The 19860-nt window shown below is 45.9% G+C and overlaps 1 protein-coding gene across 1 annotated transcript in view; it reads right to left on the bottom strand.

Annotated features, from left to right (window-relative positions):
- Window positions 1-16247, bottom strand: part of vps50 (VPS50 EARP/GARPII complex subunit) — an 86210-nt gene extending 69963 nt beyond the window's left edge. Inside the window, exons 1-9 of the mRNA XM_066715477.1 lie at window positions 16078-16247; window positions 15026-15094; window positions 11160-11282; window positions 10503-10574; window positions 7528-7581; window positions 4878-4948; window positions 4433-4550; window positions 4238-4273; window positions 3774-3856 (exon numbers count right to left, since the gene is read on the bottom strand). Coding sequence (XP_066571574.1) covers window positions 3774-3856; window positions 4238-4273; window positions 4433-4550; window positions 4878-4948; window positions 7528-7581; window positions 10503-10574; window positions 11160-11282; window positions 15026-15094; window positions 16078-16110 — 659 coding nt within the window. The 5' untranslated portion in view covers window positions 16111-16247. The remainder of the gene's footprint in view (window positions 1-3773; window positions 3857-4237; window positions 4274-4432; window positions 4551-4877; window positions 4949-7527; window positions 7582-10502; window positions 10575-11159; window positions 11283-15025; window positions 15095-16077) is intronic.
- Between the last annotated feature and the right edge of the window lie 3613 nt (window positions 16248-19860).

Below are 19860 nucleotides of genomic sequence, written 5' to 3'. Positions count from 1 at the left end.
GGGGGTGCACTCACAAGGGGCGGCTCTTTCTTCTCCCTCCCAGCACGGCCTTGCAAAGTATTTTCAATAGTTTCAGTAATTTGAAACAGTCAGCTACTGGACCACTCCCACGATGACCCCAGCATTGTTGGAAAAACAAACGCACAGCCTGCACCACCCACCCACACACACACCCGCACACCCAAACAGCCAAATGGTCTTGGAGATTTCCCGATGATTTAACAGCGAAAGGTCTGCTTTTGCATTTCCCAGCTGAACTGGATAAAGCGATGATGACAGAGGGCTGAGTGAAAACCGAAGACACAATCTGGAGAAACTCAATTACAGCTGCAGTTGTTTCAAAAGCAATATCGGGCTCTTCATTTCCATGCTCTGTGTTCGAGCCCCGAGTGTGCCGGGCATATGCAAACCGCAGGGAGGACAGAACCTGTACAGAGCAGCACCTAAACAATGCAGCTGTGGAAATATGATATGGCATCTACACCTTCCACCGGCTTCCACAGAAAAACATTACAAATAAGATAAAAATACTGATGCATTTGAGCTATTCTCCTAATAGTGAATTGAGGTTTGCTTCCCTAATGCAAAGAATGTAACTATAATTGAAGGCACATCGTCAATCTCCACCCTAGCCCGATCCACGGCAACGCTCAGTGGAAACGCAGGCTTCGACCTCGAAGAACTCAAAGCTTCAAACTGCCCTTCATTTGCAAATTACGAGCGCTGACATCGACAGCAGGATTCCCTCGGGCCTTGAACAGACAAGCAGCCATCCTCATTTACGGGGGTTTGTCAGCTGTGATTGGCAGGTGAAGAGACGCGTTTGATTTAAATCCCTGCCGTTGTAACAAACTAATTCCTCTCTTAAATGAAGCGCACCACGGCGGTTCCCTCGCAGCAGTATTTCAACACTGCCGTCGCTGGCTTCCCGCTCCTCTTTACAGACTGATGTGAAGAGGTCCATCATTCAAACGCGAGAGGTGAGCCGGGACAGCCGAGGAGCCCCGGGCTTCCTTAATTGCTCTGCCCAACAGCCTTTCCCTGGCTTGGCGGGTGCCATATCCGAAGAGCGAAGCTCACTGTTCCCCCCACTTTGGTTTGTTCACTTTAATTTCTTAACAAATCGTAAATCTGTGAAGAATCTCAAAACTTTTAGGATAATGAGAGCTTTAAATCGGAGGGGGAGGGGGCTGGGAATCAGTCTGTGAACTTTCCAAACTCCCTAAGACTCACAGATCTTGAGGACCACTGCCAGCGAGCACAAGATGGACCAACCTTGGCAGCTGTTCTGTTTATTACCGTTCCCCCTTATTTGAAAAATCTAATATTTTTGTCAAAATAGTAAAAAAAAAAAAAAAAAAAAAAACACAACAGCCGCAGGTCAGTCTCAAAAGGACAATGAGGCGTGCAAATCTGAGCTTCAAGAGGTCGGACAGAGGACTCTCCGCACGCTCAGTATTGATCCGGTCTACCTCTCCGGTGCGTCCCGGAGGCCGCAGCATAAAAACCACTCCACGAGCAACACTCCCAGCATGCACTTGTCTTCAAAGGACCACCTGCTAATTAAGAGCCAGATGTTTTATGTCCGTCGGTACAGCAGAGATCACTCATTACCCTGTGGTAATTGGCAGGAAATCTCTAGTGGCTGCAGGACTATTTCGGCAGCTTAATCAGTCCTTCTTTGAATCAATATCGGGAGAGAGGCTGGGAAAGCGAGAGCTGATCAGGGCAAATGATCCCACGAAACAAGAGAAGCATCATGACCATAATCCCAATCAGCCATAACAGCCGGCATCATGGGGGTCAGTCACTCTGCCCAAACTGCGACCTGCAATGTTTTCATTGTACCGAGGCTGAATAGATCCCCATTAAATGAGCAGTTGAGCAGTGTGAATGTATTTAATTCAATTCCACTGCATGCTTTTAAAAAGACCCCACATCACCATTTCACAAAGAGCCGAACAAAAACCGTAAAAATAATATTGTAAACTGCTGATAAGCATCTGGGTCTTTTAAATCCATTGGAATCTGCAGAAGATAATGGTTATTGTATGTAGCTGTGTTTGTTATTTGGTTTGTTTGTTTGCCACAGCCGGTGGTGTTCAAGTTTATTCAAACAAGGAGACACGCGGGACGAGCAGAGCGATTTATTCCTGCAAAGGCATCGGTTTCATTATTAAACCGGTGTGTACTAGAACTGGGGTGCAAGACAGAAAAATGAGGTTGAAAACATTACTTGTTGGTGCAAACAGGCATTAATAATGCTTTGGGAGACTATTTATTTTCCCTAGTCTCTCTCCATCTCTCACTCTCTCTCCTAAAGTTGAGATCTCACACTCTTCACAGTTGTGAGGATTCGATGTAACCTCACTCCAGGGTTATGAAACTCCTCAGGTTAATTCGAGCAGCAAGGTTTACTGGAGTTCGCACTTCTCATTAATCTGAGGAACTCATCCACAGAAGCTGTGCTCAACACCGATATAAACCCAATCCACCTGGAACAGGATGAATCTTCAGCGTGTGCAGATCTCTGGATATGGGGGCTGCCTGACAGTGAACCACAGTAAAACAACACAAACGCCTGCTGGCAGATGTGGAATCGACAGCCTGCAATACTCTAAAACATCAGAAAGGAGTCCCATCGAGAGGAGACCATTCACCCCATCATGCTCATTTGGTGTCCATTAATAACTAAGTGATCCAAGGATCCTATCCAGTCCGTTTATAAATGTTCCCAAATTGTCTCTTCAACCACATCGCTGGGGAGTTTGTTCAGATTGTGACGCCTCTCTGTGTGAAGAAGTGTCTCCTGTTTTCCGTCTCGAATGCCTTGAAGCCCAATTTCCATTTGTGTCCCCGGGTGCGTGTGTCCCTGCTGATCTGGAAAAGCTCCTCTGGTTTGAATACTTAATCAATGGCCGACATGGGCGGCTCTGACAAGACTGAGCATCTCCCTGCAGCGAGGACTAACACAGTAACGAGTCCGTTAGCATTCTCACAGCCCCGAGGAGCCGAGAGGCAGGGACGGCGCCCTCAGCCACGCGTCAGTCCTGACCAATTGCCCTCACTCCCTCATTTTTCTTCTGCAGATGGTTTCTCGTACACATCAACAGAGCCAGAGTCATTTGATCGCCCTTCGGAAAGTGTTAATGCGACCCCAGCCTGAAAGATGACTTCAACAGGTAAAGAGACAAGAAAGGTCTTTTGGTCTATATAAAAATCAAATCCACATATCCCTGCATCCTTTGTGAACCCAGTAAAATAACTGAATGTGTCGCATCATTGATTGATCTGTATTCCAATAATAAAAAGGTTAAACTATTAATTACATAAGTTCTCTGGTTCTATCGGTTGCGGTTATTATTTATTATTATTTGTTTTAAAGATCACACAGTACATCAGTTGTGTAGTCGTCTCTTCCCTGGCTATGACGGAGTTTGAAATGGACCATCTGCCGCGTGGGAGACACAAATATAGCTGACCGCACACGTCACTTGGCTGCCTCTTCACGGTCTGTTATTTCAGAATAGTTTAAAAAAGCAACACCTCAGTGCTCATGTAACAGGCTTTACACATAAACAAACACACAAAAAATGTTCCTAACAGTATATATGAAGCCAAACGCTGTACCGCACAGATACACTGAAAGAGCTGAATGAACGAACTTAGATGAAGCCCCAAGGCAATGAGACGAGACACGGACAGTCAGTCAGGGTTCAGCTGTGGTTCAAACACTCGGGGGATAAAAGCGGCTTCAACAACACACTGCGTACCTTATACAACTGTAGTGCTTGAACGTACTGGCGGCTTTCTGGCACTCCAAACACAACTGTATCGCTCCGGGGTAATCTTCTTCCTGAGAACAACAAAAACACCCACATTCAGGAAACACATCGCCTAATTGCAATGATATTCACATCCAGCCAGATTCCTCCTAAACAAAATGGGCTTTTCCTAACTTGAAGTTTAGTGGTTGCGCCTTAAGAATATAAATGAGATCCCAATGTGACGAAGAACTCCTGGAAGTTCGTACCACAGGTGAAACCCGCCGCAGAGGACTGACTCCCTCATTCCTGACGAGATGAGAACGAGGTTAAAGAGTATCTTTTTCCCAGACTTCAAAAACGATCCCATCTCAACTCAGCAGGGCAGGAATGAAACGCATTAAAGATCACGGGAATGTGTGAAGAACTCCTCCCACCCTTTAAAAACGGCCCCGAGAGGTCACGACACCCACCTCCAACATCTCACTGAGCCTCACATCGGTTCTTTGCTGCAAAGAATAAAAAACATGAAATTTGTGAAATTCAACTGGAATTTCTATCCACCACAGGTTTCTCAATAAAATTTTCTCCGATTAGTATTAATTCACGAATTCGATCGCATGTCACTAATTGTCGTTATTAATAATTATGTATTAATGTATCGTTACCAGAGTCTTGATGGTCCGGAGAGACTTGAGCAGCCCTGTGAGCAGGTGCCTTCGACGCTGATTGGCCAGCAGACCCAGACTGGCCTGCGTGAAGCCCTCCTTCGCAAACGTGAGATGCCTTGGTGGGGGGGTGGGGGTAGAAATAAAGGAATGCTCGTTTATCTCACAATGGTGCATAATACCTTATTTAACCATAAATCTGAAACACCTTATGAAAATAATACATGGGGGAGCAAATAAGTCTAAATCCTACAGTTCGCCTGCAGACATTAAGAAGAGAGAAGAGTTTTGTTCTTTATTTTGTTCTTTTTTTTTGTTCTTTTTTATCTTTAATAGAGAAATCACTCATTAATTTCACAAACCGCCCTGAAACGAGAGATAATTTTCCACATTACTGGAGCACAGACATCAACAACACAATCCCACCCCCGTCGGCCATGTTTACCTCCGTGCATTCGTGCAGATCACGGCTGCGAGCTGCAGGTTCGTCTGCAAGGAAGTCACTCGGTCCAGTTCCTACGAGCAAGCGAGACGTTGTGTGTCGTCATTTCACAAATAAAAAACTTTTAATAATGGCACGATCGGCAAACAACATGTTTAGTAGCCTCTGATGAAATGGGGGAGTCTGACCAGCACTGACGTAGAATATTTATAATGATATTTAATTTTTATAAGGGGCAGCCACAACACATGCGATGTACTGAACCAAAACATACTTCCACACAGAACTCCCCTCCTCTCCAATTAGGACCGACACACATCGCCCTGTGATTCACACCACAACACGTCTCTCCAACCTCTCTGGAGCAATTTGAACGTGCGCCAAGTAGCAAAGCAAAGCACGGGTTTTAATTGCGGTCGGGCGTTGAGAACATGACTTCCTGTGTTACTGAACATGCAGGGCTGGCGGCGGCCCAGCAGGCAATCAGGCAGAGGGAATTCCTCTAGGAGTTGAACAAACCCCGACCCGACCGCTGCAGAGTGACGCGTGGTTGAAACACTGGATGCTTTCAGCCGAGCGTCTTCAGGGGAGAAACGTGCCGCCGTGCCGAAGCTCCTGGCAACAGCATAGCACTCTGAGCGATGCAAGAAAAAGCCACCTGACCCTCGAAGCTGAAGTGGGGTTTTACACACCCGTCGCTTTGTACACAGCCGAACAGAATAGATTCGATAAAAACAGGTCAGCTATAAAAAGCGAGCGATAAGAATGTTTCTCCCCAGACTCGACGCCAGCGGAAAATATCCCTTTAACCCCCCATTGCCACTGCGGATACAGATGGCAGTGTTGGAATAAGCTGCTGCTCCACGTTTGTTGTTTCTTTGGTTTATTTGTTAAACGACCACCTGTCACTCACAGCCAACACCTTCTGGATGAACTGAAGGATCGCGTTAATGAGAGAGAGAGAGAGAGAGAGAGAGACAGACAGACAGAGAGACGCACAGAGAATAAGAAAGAAAGCGAGTGTAAGGAGAGAGTGGAGGGCAACTGAGTAGGAGAGAGATGGAAAGAGGGCAGGGAGAGACGTACTGTGCCGAGTACGCCAAGGAAGCAAAGTCATGCGTATGGACACGGCTCGAGTAAAGACTGTCCGTCCACATGGGAGAGAAGAGATCCCAAGGAGGCCGGTCCTGTTTTGTTTGTATCCTTCCCTGAAGAGCGAGACCCTCCCACGCGTTCTCTTGTGCGTGTTTCTGCGTTTCTGGGACAGTTTCATTTCTATTTCCAAACACAGCAGAAAGAGACCGTTGAGACCGCCTGCTGTCACACACAAAACAGATGATTTAAATGAAACACGGAAAAGGTTTCATTTCTGGGATGTGCATTCTGATTGATGTCTGTTCAGGTCGTGCTCATGATTTAGTCGTCGTTTTTGTTTTTTCACATGTATAGATTTTGTTCTAGCAATTGTTTTCATATCCATCACACAGATAGTGGTTTGTTTGGGGGTTTATCTCGACAGAAACAATTTGTCAGCCGGTGAGATTTCGCCTTCAGCAATCGCAGTCTGTCGCATTGTTGTACCCCCCACCCAAAAACCCAATTTTGAATTAATTCAGGACAAAAAGCGAGCCACAAAAGCTGCCATCTATTCGCAACTGAAGCAAACTGGGCTTTCAAGACTTGTTAGATACTTTGGGCTGGCCCCCCGCCTTACAAACAATAAAAATGTAAATTAAATCACAATCTGGGGTTTGGAAAACATGGAAAGTTTGCTTGTTTGGGATAGAGTCTCAAACAAAGTATGCTTTTGAACGGAGGAGTCAAGCCGTTGAAGTCGAGTGCCGGATTTCAACGCTTTCAAGCTGCCAGTTTTCGAGTTTTTGTTTTTGGCCGTTTTCAGGCAGCGCAGGAGCCAGCTTGTTCTGTTTGCAGGCAATCATCTCCTTCTCTCCGAAATCTGACGACATTAAACCTTTTCCAATGCTCAACTGCCATTGCTTTCCAGCAGCTATCATTTAGCATATTACACACACTGAGAAAAACAACACTGGGGAAATTACAGCAATTTAAAACAGCTATCTTAAGCCCTTTCTGGACAAAAGCAGGATTAAGGGTGAAGGCAGGCGGAGGTGAACACTTCCACGATGAAAGGCTGCTGCCAGACAAAGCCCAGGAATAATATTCAAGCTACAATTAATCCCTTCGAGAAGAACACTAGATACATATGGCAGCACTGACGGAGCACCATGGTTTGTTTGGACTGTCGTGGGTTTGTAAGTTCAGTCAACACCGTCCTCCGTCTGAGACGACGATCAACACAGAGGCCTGTTTGGACAAGTGGAGGCTCCTCCCACAACCGGGCCATCCATCTCAGAAGCATTAGGGGCAGAAAGAAGGCCCATCCCATCACACAAGCTGGACCAGACCTCGAGGATTGACTTCCGGTCCAGTGATTTAGCACCACGGACACTGAGCCTCCGGAGCAGATCTCATGACTCTTCTGTGATTCTCCAGGCATGTGCCTTTTCGATGTGCACATATAAAAGCACACATGATTGTTCCTAGAGAATGGTGCTGGTGTGGCACACGGAGGGCGTGTTGTGCGGGAGTGGGGTAGAAACCGGGGTTTAAATGGCACCGACACCAGCCTCACCTTCACATAGGACGGCTGCTTCTCCAGGATCAGGTCGGCCACTTTCTTGGAAACCTGGAAAATAAAAAGAGCTGGTGACGAACCGCAGAGCAGCTGGAGAAGAGTGAGTGTTTTTGTGTGTCCCTGTGTGTGTTTACTATGCTTCTGCTTACTATTATATCTAAATTATCATCATTACTATTTTCTCCAATTTAAAGTACCGCAAAGAGAAGCAAAAACAGCAATTGTCAATCCTGTTTGTGGAAGAAATAGAGTGCAGGGTAGCAGTGTGTGTACGTGTGTGTGTGTTACAACCACAAGCATAAGGCCACACACACGCACACACACACACACACGCACGAGAACTCGTCAGTGACAATGCTTTGTCAAATCAAAACACACTCTTACTGTCAACAGCTGCAAAACAAAGCACAATCAGTGAACACAATAGTAGCGAAGAGGAAACAGGGAAATGATACGCATGCGGGGGGGGGTTAGGAAACGGTTAACCTGGGGCTCAGGGTCACATCGAGGTCTCCTCTCTGTGGCAGAAGTTAAACATCATCTGACAATTAACTCTGAGGGCAGGATTTAATTAAAAGTGAGAAGGGAGTCGCTGTGCGAAGGCATGCGATACAGGAAACAGAGACGCGGCAAATAACCATCCCAGGTTAAACACCAGCTCTGGACAAATGGGAAACTTAATGAAGCCATACCACCGGGTGACACCGATCGATAAGAAAGAGCGCCGTGGCGGAGGAGTCATCACACAGATATCCGGCCCTGCAGCCCTGGCCTTCGACCTCGGGGGACAGTGTAACACAAACACCACAAAGCAACAAAAACGTCCCATGCTCAGAACCGCAGCACCAGAGAGCAATTGATTCCACGGCACCGCTCGCCGTCAGGGTAAGTGGGGACCGTGCCGTAGCTTCAACCCTCTCGACGATTCAAGGCCGGGACTGTTGGCACAATTTTCCAGATCACGGCCATTTAAGCTCGGTTAGGATTGATACGGGGGTCACTCGGAGAGACTGCAATGATCAGTGATGTAACATTAACAGTTGATTTGGCCTTTTATAGAATAACTGCCACACTTTTAAGATAATCGCAAAAAGGGAAAGGTTTAGCAGGAAAAATAAATTTAAAAATGATTCCCTGCAGAAATAGAACTAAGTGTCATCGTTCTTCAAAGCACTCCCATCATCTGCCTTCCCCATTTAAACCCCTCGTCTCTGTCTGTGGAGACACTTTTAGCCATCATGCCGAGACTGCAATATTGCCGTCTTCACACCTGCGGCCCGGTCAGTGCTTTGGGAACGGGGTGTCCAGGCTGGGTTTGCACGCTCTCCCGGGAGAGCAAATGAAAGGATTGAAAGTTTATTCAATAGTGACCACGTGGAACTGAATTATACACTTTGATGGCTGCAGGAGAGCGGTTAATGGGTTCACACTGCTGACAGTCCCGACAAATAAAAACGTCCTCTGTGCGTGATTCACAAATAGGAAGCCAGTGAAGGCCGGATGGGAGCAGCAAGGAACGCTCCCAGCAGCACACTGGACCAACTGCGCCATCTAATGGTCTGCTGGGGAAGAGCACCTTCACCTCAAAGCCGAGTCCTGTGTGAACAACGACCACGAGGGATGACTCCAGAGGATTAGTGGGCAGGTCGGACGTTGCCGTTTATCACCCGCAAGCCTGTGAGTTCAGTGAGTACTCTGACCCCCCATGGCACATGGAGACGAGACTAACCATGTCATCTGCACCGATCAGTGTTTATTTATTCATTTATTCAGTGGATCTATTTATCCGATGCAAACCAGGCAGGAACATACATTTTTCTTAATAGCAACACTGAGGCTGTCCATACAGCTGAGAGGAGCTAAATATAACCCTGGCTGTACAAGCGCTGATTGCCTACAGGCGAAATAAACGGCATCAAAAGAGCGGATTTCAAATCAGGTGCCAAATCCCAGAAGAGAAATTTCTACAAATGTTCCCATCAGCTGAAGCAGCTACATTTCACAGTGAGGCCATCAACCCCTCGTCACGTCCTGCCACTATATATCATCTATCGCTACACAGGGAGGCATTGTGACTGGAGCGCTTATTTATCTCTTATTTCTGTAGTTTCTTGTTCTTAGAAGGTATTACAGGTTCAATTTCTCCCTCTGTTTTATTAAGACCACTTGATGCAGGGAAGATTGCAGGTCTATACAGTGTGGTTATAGAGAGAGACTGTCCAAGGATTTTGTGTGTCCAATTTTCTCCACAATCAATAGGGAAGCATATTGTTAAGACTGTACAATGCACTAGTTAGAGATCATCTGGATACTGTGGACAGTTCTGGGCTCCACACTTCAAGAAAGATATCGCTGCTCTAGAGGCAGTTCAGAGGAGAGCAACCAGACTTATTCCAGGTCTGAAGGGAATGTCCTACTGAGAGACTGAGGAACTGAACCTTTTCACCCTGGAACACAGGAGACTACGTGGGGACTTGATTCAAGTCTTCAAAATCATGAAAGGCATCGACCACATCAAACCAGAGCAGCTTTTCCAGATCAGCAGCGACACACGCACCCGGGGACACAAATGGAAATTGGGCTTCAAGGCATTCAAGATGGAAAACGGGAGACACTTCTTCACACAGAGAGGCGTCACAATCTAAACAAACTCCCCAGCGATGTGGCTGAAGGGACAATTTGGGAACATTTAAAAATACACTGGATAGGATCCTTGAATCACTTAGTTATTAATGGACACCAAATGAGCACGATGGGGCGAATGGCCTCCTCTCGGCTGGACACTTTCTTACGTTCTTAACTATTCTGTGTTATTCGATTCTTACATTTTTGGCGACAAGAAACTTTGGACGCTCTTTCATTTCTCTGGAATTTCCATTTCCTGTTTCAGTGCGTGGATTTAATCTACGCTGTCAAACTTATGTATAGTGCTGTAATTCCCTCACGATAGTCGATGAACACGTCACACTTACGGCGGCCTGCTGCTTCTTCAGCTTGTCTCTGTACTCTTCAAGCTCTTGAATATTGAGAACTGGAGGCAGCTTCTGTGGAGGGACAGACAATGAGCATCAGTTATCTATTCAAGTGCAGCACATTCAGATCCAAATCAAGGCTGTTTAAAATGTGTCTTTGGGAACAAAGCGTCTGCATGGCTTTCGCCGAACCCATTTATAAAAATACAGTGAGCGAAACACGTAACAAACGATGATATTAGAGAACTTTATCAAGTGAGCCGTGGCAGACAGAGGCCCCGGACGCGTAATTGCTTTCTCCTCCACTGCGCTCCGATTCTGTGGGAGTTACACTGTGCTGTTAAGTCTAATGAGATTTCACACCTCCTGTAACCGGCTAATCCATCAACCTGGCCGCGGTGCAGACGGCCCAGCCCGGGCGTTCATTTGCATGAGAGCGACACCCCAGTCTTAACGGGGAGAGAATTATCTTGGAGAAACTGAGCTCGCTGTCGTTGTCGGGGATCAACTGAAAAAAAGAGAAGCGCATCTGCTCTGACATCACTCGTGTTAAACCCTGTTGATGCTCTCCCCTGGGAATCTCCGGGCCTCTCTTCAGGCGTTGTCTAGTAAACACACATCTTTAATTTATCTCTCCAGGAAACTGGGCAGTCTTACCTCCAGCTCATGCTGAACAATGTCAAACGAATCACTGGAAAAGTAGACTTCTTCGATGCTATTAATTATTTCCTGCTCAGCCTGTGGGTCGATGGGCTGTTCTCTCATTTCCCGAAGCTCCTCCTGGTGAAAAGAAAAGCACATGGCGAGGGTCAGCAAACGCGGTTTCCAGGTCACCCCCACGGGAAGAACGACAACAAGCAGCTGAACACCTGCAGGCCAGAGGCGACTGAGTTAAGATTAGCTGAACACATTATTCCTGTTGAAAACGTATGGATAGTAATTAGAAATAGGCTTCTTACAGGGTGCAAGTGTCACCTAAACTGTAGATGTTGCTTGACAATATTAGAATGATGCTTTTCTATTCATCTTATATTTCTAAACAGTTTAATTAAGCTACTACTTCAACACAACGAAGAAACCGTGGCAAAAGTCCAATGAAATCAATGCAAATCTTTAACGTGCCGGCAAATCTGCTCAGCGGAGGAGGATTGAACTTCTGGTTCTTTGAAATGTGATCAATACAGACTGACCTCCGCCAGCTAGGGTGGCGCTGCCGGCGTGTACAAACAATGCGGAGCTGATAAATACAGGGACAGGACGAGAGGAACACACAAAACCTCAGTTCGCTAGCTCACACAAAGTTTGAGACCGTGAAAAGGACAATGGAGAGTTAGCAGGGTGAAGTGGGGGGTGGGGGGGGAGGGAGATGAAAGACTCATCTCTAAAGATGTCACGTAGGAACCGAGGAGAGAGGAGTCTTTAAGTGACGGAGTGGGTGGAGGAGTGGGAGCTCGGCGGGGGAGGGGGACGAGAGCTGAGTCATCCGTCTTTCGTTGAAAAAAGCTCGAGCAGGAGGAGACGGGGGACTGCGGACGGGCCATCGTGTGCCTCAACTCTGACAGGGGGGAGAAAAACTGTGGATCGCAAACCATACAACTTGACTTTTCTTTTTTCCTTGAAAAGTCAAGGTGTATAGTTTGTGATTCATAGTCTTTCCACATCCCCACTTCACTCCCCAATCCTTTATCATCATCTCTGTTATCAAGCTATTATGGTCTTATGGTGGCCATCGGCCCAAACAGCTCAACGATACACAGCAATGATCTGCGCTCGTCCTCCCGAGGGGGGACAGCCAGGGGTCCCGCGCAAGAGACACGAGGGGCCGCACTTCACCAGCACGGCTCCGGAGACGCCGACTTCTGCACCTTTTGTTTTTGTTCTTTTATGAACAAACTCTTCCTGAATGTCTATACCTTTTCCTGCCACGTTTCGACACGAAGACTGACCTAAGGGAGCATGAAGGGACATCTGATGTCAGAAAACCCAATTTCATAAACTGCTGCACACGTCAGTCCCGTCTCTGGCTGCTCCGCTCTTGAGTGGATACGCAGCGCCACCTGCTGACCGAGCAAGTGTGCACCGTCAGCAGGAGGAGGGATGTCTGGCATTTAAACCGCATGTTATTGGGATTCAGTTGGGGTGCTCAGCTGAGCCACTGTAACACTAGGATACACAGAGCTGGAGCCTGGGTCAACTGCAGTCCAATATTCAAAGACAATAGGGGGGGAGAGAGAGAGAGAGAGAGAGAGAAACCTTGTGTGTATTCTTTAAGCTGGGCAGATCAGTGTGTTTGTTTGTTTGCTTGGAGATATCTGACTGGAAAAATACGTTTTCAAAGGTTCAAAAGTAAACCTGGATGGCAAGATCCTTCATTCAAAACTGGAAATTCGGGATTCGACCCCCACAAAGAGGGGCTTCGTTAGTGGTTTGCAAACATGGCCCACGATGCCATGACCACCAACCCGCCAGAGGCCACAGTCTGGTGTCCCCAACTTATAATTTACTTATAATTACTTATAATTACTTATAATTATCATCTTCTATTGAACAAGACAATGAACGAAGAATAACAGTGCTGGTCCTGACGGCTGCCATTGTTCCTCAGCCTCAGGTTAAACTGTTCAGGAGGGAATAACGGCCTCGCACACACCAATTGTGTTTTTGGTTTTAATCACCAAGCACTCGGATGCGGACGCCACGTGGGGTTCAGCCTCTGTGACTTATCGTAGGTTGGTTTTACATTTTGATTCAGGCCAATCGACTACAGCCGTGCAAAAAAGAAAACATTTGAATGTGGAGGAACAAACGAAGCCCCTGTATCTTTAGCATTTGAAAGAAACAGAGGTTTCGTTAACGCCTATCGCCTGCGTCCCAGCGCTGAGAGGTCAACGAGATTGTGCACAAAGTCATACAACACTCGTGCGCCGTGGGGGGCCAATGTGCGAATGCAGGACAGAGGAGAGGAGGTGGGGAGGGGCTTTGTTAGGGAACAATGTAACGGCTGATGAGTTAATTAGCTGAAATAGTATGATAATATTAGGACACAAGCTCCCACTTGAAAGACAGAAGGTACTTCCCCATTTACCAGCGAACAAAGTTATATAAAACACACTGTACGAGTGCGAAAGGGCAGAGAGGCAGCCTACTTATCAAAAACAGTAAAACTTCCTCAACTATTAATAACTTTCCCCTGGGTATAATTAAACAAAAAGATCAGCTCACATTATGCTAAGAGATAGGAAGATTAAAAACATGAATGCCACGGCCCAGCGCTACAGCGCGGGAGGACAACAGGATGAAAGATAAAGTCCCTTTGAGGTATTCTCTCTGTATGGCCTGCAATAAGATAATGCAACTGCTGGTTGGAATTTAATTAGGAGAACATCTGAGATGAGAGAGAGGGGGACTGCAGATCACAGGCTGCGTTTAAAAGGACAGCAGCACTGAAAACACATCTTCGGGAGAGGGAAACAGGAGGGCCGATATGAACGGTTTACACAAATACAGCAGCACCTCTGGGAGACATGTGAACATATAACGTTGGCTGTTATTGTCGTTGTGTAGGTACTTATAATACAACATCCTCTGAAGTTCAGGAGTTATGCATCTAGCTTTGGAAATTGAGAACTTAGCACTGTAGTGTTTCTCGCACAAAACAAAAAATTACAATGCATCTCATACTAGAACTTTTAGTGTCATATTTTACTTTAGTGCCAGAATCCAATTCCCAGACCTGTAAAAGACCTGACAATGACCCGAAACCGGCAGCAAGCTGCAGGCTGAACAGACGACCTCTAAACATTCAAACAATCCCTTCAGAGTCGTCCCTCCTTCCGCCTACGTGGCAACAGGTTTTCCTGCCTGCATTGACTGACTGCAGCCTGACAACACAGACCGTCTCTGGACGAATACGTATGATTTCCTATTGCAGAAGACAACGCAGGGAGGCAGGGACAGGTCTGTCTCCAGTTGTGAGAGCTCAGTTTGCGGTGAGGGACACACAGAACTGCAGAATAATTAAGTTATTTACACGGAATCTGTTGTTTATTTGTCCAGGACTCTGCTTTAAGCATGAAACACTTGGATAAGACCTTTGACTCTACACACTCTAGAACATGCAAGAGCCATCGCTGGGCTTTATAAACATCGGTGTTTTAACCAGGTCGTTTTTTTCTCTCTCCCTTCATGTAATGATAGAGAAACCAGAAAACACACTGAATAGCTTATTGAGAAAGCAAATAAATATTCAAAAGCCCAGAACTGGATCGAACTCTGGCCTAAAGTCTCCTCATAGTCCGATGCGTCCCAGTCTCTCTTACTGACAAGCAAGAATGTCTTTTTTTTTTTCTCATGATCATGATCTTATTAAGGCTGACACCATTTCAATCAAACCTGGGGATTTTTAAAGTGTGTTTACTCTTTATGTCTTCACTCAACGGTTCAACAGCGGTGTCCCAGTGGGGATTTGAGCCCAGGACCCCCTAGGTGTACTTTTGGACCCGCGACTCCATCTACAGCCTCACCTTGCTGGGGATCCTGAAGTTCTCCACAGGACTGAGGTCACTCATGCTCTCCTGGGGACTTTTGGGGCCCTGGAATAAAGACAGACAATGCAATTACCCAACCTGCCCTTTTATATGTTACGCCTTAAAGCCGACAGCTATCTGACACTCATCGTTAGCATCACAGAAATAGCACGCGCCTGGCAGTCAACTCGCCAACACATGGAGTTCATACTTGCCAGGCCTCCCTATCTGTCAGGAAGCAGATAGCGGTGGTATGAGCTCTGTCTGTCCAGCCAGTGGGCACAGACAGCACAGACAGAGCATGACAACCGGCCCAACAGAGATTCATTCTTCCTATAGCCTGATAGAGCTGGCATCTCCACACGCCCAATGTAGCCTGACAGTACAAAGCAAAACAGTGTCCACAAAACCCCACAATGGGACAGACAGAGCAATAAAACAACAAATGCATGAGTCAAAATGTCTCAATATACCTTGCTGTTTAGTGTCTCAAAACACAGACACACCAATAAATCAGGCTTGTGCATCTTGTGTCTTTGTGCATCACCGGGCTTGACTGTTACTCTTGTGCAATCTCTATCGCAGCAGGTGACGTGCCGTGACGTGCCACACTTCCCTACACGCCCACTGGTGTGGAATGTGCATTTTTATATCATTTAAAATATATATATATATCTGCAAATAAATGCGTGCATTGCATAGGTTAACAATACATTCCGACTCCATCAGCATATACAAGACTAATATTATTATAGAGTCACAGACACAGAAAAGGAGCCGTGTCTAAAATACAGTTATGATAAAATAGTGTCTTCTGTATGAGCCTCAATGCGCATGAGCTAAAACAGCCGGGCGAACGCAAAGAAGTCTGTACACACAGTATTGTAAAGCAGCCGATCGGCCCCTGTATCCAGAACCAGTACAGATCGCTTATTTCGCCAGTACCTCTTATTGTGCATGACTTTTCATTGATAAGGAGTGATATAAACACAGCTGGTCGTGAAGCTGCCCTGTCTGCACGGAGAACCCGATTCATCGCGATTCCTCACCTGCCGCGTCATCAGCGACTTGATCTTTTGCATTGTGGCGCTTGGTCACCGAGGATGCTCCGAAACGTCTTTAAATGCTGAATCTCATTCCGGATTCACTGCCATTTCAGGTCCTGCCATCCAAGATATGATACAGGGAAGCCATGTTTTTTCTCTCTTGCCCATCACGTGAATCGGGCTTGTCACTGGGGCATTCTGGGAGTTGTAGTTTCGCGATGGCTGCCCCGCGGTCTCTCCACAGATGTCACGCTGTTAGAGACTACACTTCCCATTTTTCCTGCTCACATTGTCACCTCCGTTGTAACTGTTTTGCTGCGAGGTAGAGGCTGCTTGTGGGTCATTTCTGGGTGGCTTTTCTTTGCTGTTGTTTGTGTCTGTGAACTAAATGCGCAAAGTTGTCTTACATTTTTGGGACACGTGTTCTCCATTTGAAGCAGATGCCGTTTTGCATAAACCTGTTCACTGGGATAATTGTGATAGTTTAGTCAAAATGCTTATTATAATATCATAATTATTGACATACACCGATCAGCCATAACATTATGACCGCCTGCCTAATATTGTGTAGGTCCAAAACAGCCGCCGCCAAAACAGTCCTGACCCGTCGAGGCGTGGACTCCACTAGACCTCTGAAGGTGTGCTGTGGTATCTGGCACCAAGACGTTAGCAGCAGATCCTTTAAGTCCTGTAAGTTGTGAGGTGGGGCCTCCATGGATCGGACTTGTTTGTCCAGCACATCCCACAGATGCTCGATTGGATTGAGATCTGGGGAATTTGGAGGCCAAGTCAACACCTTGAACTCATGATTCATCAGACCAGGCCACCTTCTTCCATTGCTCCGTGGTCCAGTTCTGATGCTCACGTGCCCATTGTAGATGCTTTCGGCAGTGGACATGGGTCAGCATGGGCACCCTGACTGGTCTGCAGCTATGCAGCCCCATACGCAACAAACTGCGATGCACTGTGTGTTCTGACACCTTTCTATCAGAACCAGCATTCACTTTTTCAGCAGTTTGAGCTACAGTAGCTCATCTGTTGGATCGGACCACATGGGCCAGCCTTCGCTCCCCACGTGCATCAATGAGCCTTGGCCGCCCATTACCCTGTCGCCGGTTCACCGCTTTTCCTTCCTTGGACCACCTTTGATAGGTACTGACCACTGCAGACCGGGGACACCCCACAAGAGCTGCAGTTTTGGAGATGCTCTGACCCAGTCGTCTACCATCACAATTTGGCCCTTGTCAAAGTCGCTCAGATCCTTACGCTTGCCCATTGTTCCTGCTTCTAACACATCAACTTTGAGGACACTTGCTGCCTAATATATCCCACCCACTGACAGGTGAAGTGAATAACACTGATAATCCCGTTATCATGGCATAATGTTATGGCTGATATATATATATATAATTAATTAGTTATTATTAATTCAGTTATCACCCTCTTATAGTGAACTTAAATGCAGTGTGCTGTTAACTGTACTACACTTCTGCTTTACCATAACATTATTTGATTTCTTAATCGATGATACATATTGGAAATTAGCTAAAAATGCACAAGCAACCTAATGTGTCTGAGGCAGAATCACTGTATGAAGGTTAATCTAGGGTAGGGTAAATGCTGTGGTTAGTTAGTGATTGTCAGAAGGGAAAAATAATAATACATACATGCTTACATACAAAATATACATAGACAAATATATACAGATAAACACACTGACTCAGAGCATGTAGTGGTAACATAATAAAGTGTATATTATATGGGCCAAAGATAAGGCTGCATCACTTTTGTCCACTATGACACGGCCCTATCATCTCATTGCCACCCCATTGCCATCTCTGACACTTTGTAACCTATGTACACTATAATTTCTCAGCACATTACAGTATCACCCATTCTGAGGTGATAACCTGACTATAATGATGGTAATAACCAGCGACAAAACCAGTCCAGAGGTTTACACCTGGTTACAAATCAACGTGGTCAGCAAGAACACAAGGTTGTTGTGTATTTAATATATTCTGTAATACGTGCTTCTGTTATTCTAATCTATGCTGCTGTGTGACACTTTTTAGTCCCGTGTGGAATGTTTTGCACCCATTTGACATTTGTTGGTCACGTATGACACTCTTTCGCCCCACTTCATTCCATTCATCTACAATGTTAAAAACCTGCAGAATGTCACTGTGTGCATTTTTGTACTGAATTGATGTCGCACTACAGGCAGTGAATATGATGGAAACTCTATGCCTGTCCCAGTTTTGTATATCATGAACTTATACTAAAGTGAATAAAATAAGTGTATATGGTGCTTTAGAACTGTTGATCTTAATATTATTATTAATAATTTATTTGTACATTTCTGATTATTATTTTGTTCCATTTAAGTACAGAAACAACATGTACTGACAGAATGACAAATGTATTATTATTATATTGTGTAGCCACTTCCATAAGTGATGTTAACCTACTTACTTTTATAGACTTTTACTGCATACAACTTCATAACCTACATTCTACTACTACTACTTTGGTTACAATCTATCACTGATGTTAACCTGCATACTACCGTAAAAATACATATCTAGTAATATAGCATGCAAAAAGTACTGTGATGTGCAGACGGAGTATCTTCATATCATTTACATTGATATGTAAACCTGGCAACCTGGCCACCGTACTGGAGGGGGTGTAGGGGAGGCGCCTGGGCAGGCTCTGAGTGGCTGGGGGTTCTGGGGTTCTGGGGTTTTGGCGTGAATCTGCTCCCGTCTGTATCTGGGGGGTATCTGCCAATTGTGAGATGATTAATTGATTCTTGTGCAACACAAGGCAATAGTGTAGAGAGACAGAGGTGGTTTAGGAGAGAAGTATTAAACATGCCCTGTCTGGTGGGATGGAGCCACAGTAGACTAGGAAAGTAGGAAAGGATATTCAGTTAAATTATTAATTCAAAGCAGAAGGATCGTCCATTATTCATAGTCTAATTAGACTGCATCTGTCCCCAGTAATGGCTCAGTTTGGCAGGTATTTCTAACAGGAATACGCTGTATTGATAACAAATAATGCTATTAATGGGTTAAACCAACCAAGGACAAGGGACCCATTTGGCGTCAGATTTAAATATCACTTAGCAACGTAAAGAGAGACAGATTTTCCTGGTATGATGATGGCGCAGGTGATTTCCCAGTCAAATGAAGGCTGATGTCAGCTGGCAGTCAGCAGAGGTGTTTGTCCTGTGAAGTCAATCCTCGGTAACCACCCATAAAGCACACAGGAACAGGTGGAACTGCTCCAGCATGAGCACACAGAGAGACGGGCCTGATGTGCGCCTTACGCGGCCCACTGTGTCTGCCTGAAGGATTCCCACCTTTTCTAATATGTCATAATACCTGAGCAATGATTTACAAGGCTGCATGCAGGACTGCATCAGCCTGTTTCCTGTAAATTGACCTCGTTGGAGAAGAGCAATAGCATTCTGACTCCAGATCGGCTCGTACAGCTGCCCAAACATACGGAGTTCGCATGCTTTGAACTGTGATCCAGCATCTCTGTCATCTCTCTGGGTTCTCTATCCCTGTCACACCTTATATGGAAATACATGCACAGGGCTGGGAGTTATTTTTGCAACACTCTAATTTTTAAGCCAGACGACAATACATTTAAATGCATTTCCACCCACAGAGTCGCTCACCTCCGCACCTCCATCGAGGGTTAAAGCTCTTTGCAGGAGACTGGAGCTGTCAAGGGTGAATGTGAAAGCTTTGTTGTTCAATATTTTCCCCATAA

This window comes from Amia ocellicauda, chromosome 10 (genome assembly GCF_036373705.1).
Source record: "Amia ocellicauda isolate fAmiCal2 chromosome 10, fAmiCal2.hap1, whole genome shotgun sequence".
NCBI classification, from domain to species: Eukaryota; Metazoa; Chordata; class Actinopteri; order Amiiformes; family Amiidae; genus Amia; species Amia ocellicauda.
This window is presented reverse-complemented; position numbering and strand designations above follow the sequence as displayed.